Source organism: Pygoscelis adeliae, unplaced genomic scaffold (assembly GCF_000699105.1).
Source record: "Pygoscelis adeliae isolate BGI_AS28 unplaced genomic scaffold, ASM69910v1 Scaffold568, whole genome shotgun sequence".
Classification (NCBI taxonomy): domain Eukaryota; kingdom Metazoa; phylum Chordata; class Aves; order Sphenisciformes; family Spheniscidae; genus Pygoscelis; species Pygoscelis adeliae.
The window spans coordinates 50,270-53,572 of NW_008825324.1; the positions used below are offsets into that span (position 1 = coordinate 50,270).

At 54.0% G+C, this 3,303-nt stretch overlaps 1 protein-coding gene across 1 annotated transcript; it reads right to left on the reverse strand.

Moving 5' to 3' along the window:
• Positions 1-2,804: 2,804 nt before the first annotated feature.
• RAX (retina and anterior neural fold homeobox) lies at positions 2,805-3,302 on the reverse strand (the record flags this gene model as incomplete). The annotated part of the gene is made up of 1 exon (XM_009330326.1): positions 2,805-3,302. A coding segment is annotated over one exon (498 nt), but the record flags the coding sequence as incomplete, so codon positions are not given.
• Between the last annotated feature and the right edge of the window lies 1 nt (position 3,303).

Here is a 3,303-nt window from a genome sequence, read left to right on the forward strand (position 1 = left end):
TAAAATGGAATGGGACAATTTGAAAGAAAGTGTAGGAACACAGAAAACTATACAGGGTACAAGAAAGATATGAGCTTGCATATGCCTCTGTCCCTTTGTTCTTTTGAAAAATATTTACCTGTCTGTGCCCACTTATGTTTAGCTGGTTAAAATATTTATTTTTAGCAATAAACTCATAGCTTTCCTTGAAGGACATGACTTGCACACAGTTTATCCATTACAGGGTTCACATGTACAATGTATAACAAAAGACCTGCTTAATATGTCAATAAAAGAACAATCACCATAGCTTGACATAATCTTTCATTTTTTGCTGGCAGGTGTTAGATCAGGAGCTTAATAAAAGTGAACAGGTGTCTTCAGCTGCTGTTTCTGCTGTCCTGTCATTGTGGTGTTATCTACTGTTATTCTTCGACTATCTCAAGTAACCAAGCATTCAGTGCTGGTTACAGCGCTGATCAAAAAGTCAGGGGGGTCTTTCCAATGGCTTTACAGGATGCAGAATAACTGGAGGCAACAGGGAAGGAGAGTGGTAGTGTCAAAATGTGGAAGGGCACCACTGAAATCTTGGGGACTTGCTTGTTAATCATGAGCAATAAGCACAGGTAAGAGCTTTTGGGCAACAGTTAAATGTGCTCATATGCAGGAGGGTTTTCAGCATCAGAGCTGCAGCTGGACTGCAGCCAAGTAATGACAAGTGGGATTGTTCCTACCCCCAAGGAGGAAGAGTGTACAGAGCCTGTGCAGTCATTTGTTAGTGCGTGTCCGTTACTGATGCAGCCCAGGGTGTGCAAGCACACAAAGAGACATCCTTCCCTTGTAGCCACCAGAGGACATGTGCCTTCTTGCAAGCCCAGCATCCTTGGTGGCACAAAGCTCACCTGTGAAAGGAGCGCTGGAGTAAGACCTAAAAACTGAAGCAATACAGTTTTTGTTCTCCTCCCCTCCCCCCAGAAGTTTACTCAGGTCTCCTTACTAGAAGTTAGCAAATTACTTCCCTGGTCCCAACAGCGACAGCACTTTCTTTTCCTGACAGCATGGCACTCTTTGCCAAGGAAGCAAAGAGCTGTGTGCTGGGGATGCTGGGCACCACCACAGACGCACGAACAGTGGCACTGACAAGTCCAGAGCCCAACAGGAGGGTCTGACCCAAGCAAGGCCTACATCCCCCCCTGAATTCAGTGGGGACCACTCACTGGGCCTCCCTGCACTCCCCCGGACTAGCAGAGCTCAGGGAAGGGAAGCCTGGGGGCCTGGGCACAGCATGTGCTCTGGTCCAGAGAGGCAGGTTGGATCTGCAGGGAGGCCGGGGAGAGAGGAAAAGGCGTTTCAAAATAGAGGGATTCCTATTATTATCTGTAAAAGAAGCTCTCCAGACAATAGATGGGGGCTGCTGTGGAGAAGACTGTGAAGGGATGTTTAGAAACTGCTGTCTAAGGTTAAAAAGCTCTCTGAAGTGAAGCTAAACAAAGCTGACATACTTGTTTCTGACAGGACTCTTAAAAGATATGCACAGATTGTGAAAATATAATTAGACGCCAGCCTTTGTCTGGCCACAACGAGTGGGAAATGGTGAAAGGAGAAGTCTCCCAGTCTGCATTGAATCATCTCCAGGACACAATGAGGGCGCTTGTGCATCCTTCTCTCTTCCCTAATGAGAAACGTTAATTGCCACAACCTTCAGAGTGTGTAGAGCACCCCATGCCCAGTGGAGAAGGGGTGTTTCATTACAGCTTCTCAGCCCCATTACAGGCAGTAACGGAGATAATGAAAAATAAAGATACCGCAGTTTTAGTTTCAGCAGCTTGGCGATGGGCACTGGGTGGGCGGAGGAGCGAGCACGACGCAACGCCGTGCCAGCCTCTGGGGCCTGCATTGGGCAGCCTCACCAGGCAGGACGTACCCAGCAGGCCCCTCCTGCACGCTCTGCCCCTGCTGACGGCTCTGGCCACCCAGTCGGGCAGCCAGTGCCCTGTCAGCTACCACCCATCTCCCCCCAAGGGCAGCTGGGCTGCAGGGGCACGGGGCCCTGCAGCACCTGCCAATCCCCTTCTCTTAGAAGGCAGCAACAGCCAGGGGACTGGCACCGACCCCAGCCCACTAGGGCAGGGGTGGGCAAAGCCCATCTGAACCCAGGGCTGCCCCACAAGGGCAGCTGTGGGAGTGCTGCACCTGACCCACGGACTGCCAGGGCCCTGGCCCCTCCTTGCCGAGCAGGAAGCCCCATAGTTGGATGCGCTCCCTGCTGTGGAGCTGCTGCCCCGAGCCCCCAGTGCTTACAGCCAGTTTGGGCACGGTCCTGCTGCTGGAGCGGGAGGGCGGAAGGCCCACGGCCAAGCCTGTCCCACCCCTCTGCACATCACAGGCAATGGAGGGTCCAGCCCAAGCAGCCCACTCACACGCAAAAACACAATGCACAGCCTTTGTGAAGGTCGTGCCATTTAATGGTGCAAAACCAGAAAACCCTCCCCAGGTAACGCAGGCCTCTGTTCCCAGCCACCTTACACAGCTCTTCGCCCTACTGCAGCTTTTATTGCAACTAAAGCATCCAGCCACGGCGGGAGAGCAAAAGAGATTTTTTTCCTAAGCTATGATCAGGCCCCTAACTCTGCAGGGCATGTGGAAAAGGGAATTAAAAGGACCACAAAATACAAAGCAAGTCGGGGTGTGGGGGAAAAGCTGGTGCAAGGGACAGCCCTCCCTTGCCTTGCCATTTGGGGGAGCCAGTGCAGGGCAAGGGTGTCCCTTGGTTGTCCGAGGACTGGCCTTCCCCGTGGGTTTCTCCCACGTGCTGAAGAGGGAGTTCAGATTGTCTGCCAGGGTTTGCCGATGGACTGGATGTGCTCCTTGGCCTTCATCCGCAAGGCAGCAATGCTGGTGTTGCGCGGGTCTGCCTCATCCAAGGGGAACTTGTCCACAAAGGTGGCCCCGCACTGGTAAGGTGGCGGTGGCCCCATGGCGCCCAGGGGCTGCAGCGCATGGGTCACTGCCGGAGAGTTCAGGAAGGGGGGTGGTGTGTAGCTGCCGGGCAGGCTCTGCGGCGAGGCCACAAAGCCAGGCAGGGTCTGCAGGGCGGTGCTGCTGGGCACAGGCGGGCTGAGCCATGTCTCCAGGGGCAGGTTGCTGCTGAGGGGACCCATGGGTGTTGCCTGCGGTGAGCGGTTGAAGGAGAGGATGGGCGAGTCCTGCAGCTTCATAGAGGTCACCTCCAGCTTCTCCTGCCGCCGCCGCTTGGCCCGTCTGTTCTGAAACCACACCTGCAAGCACAGCCGCGTTAGCCGGGCCACAGGGCAGTACAGCAGC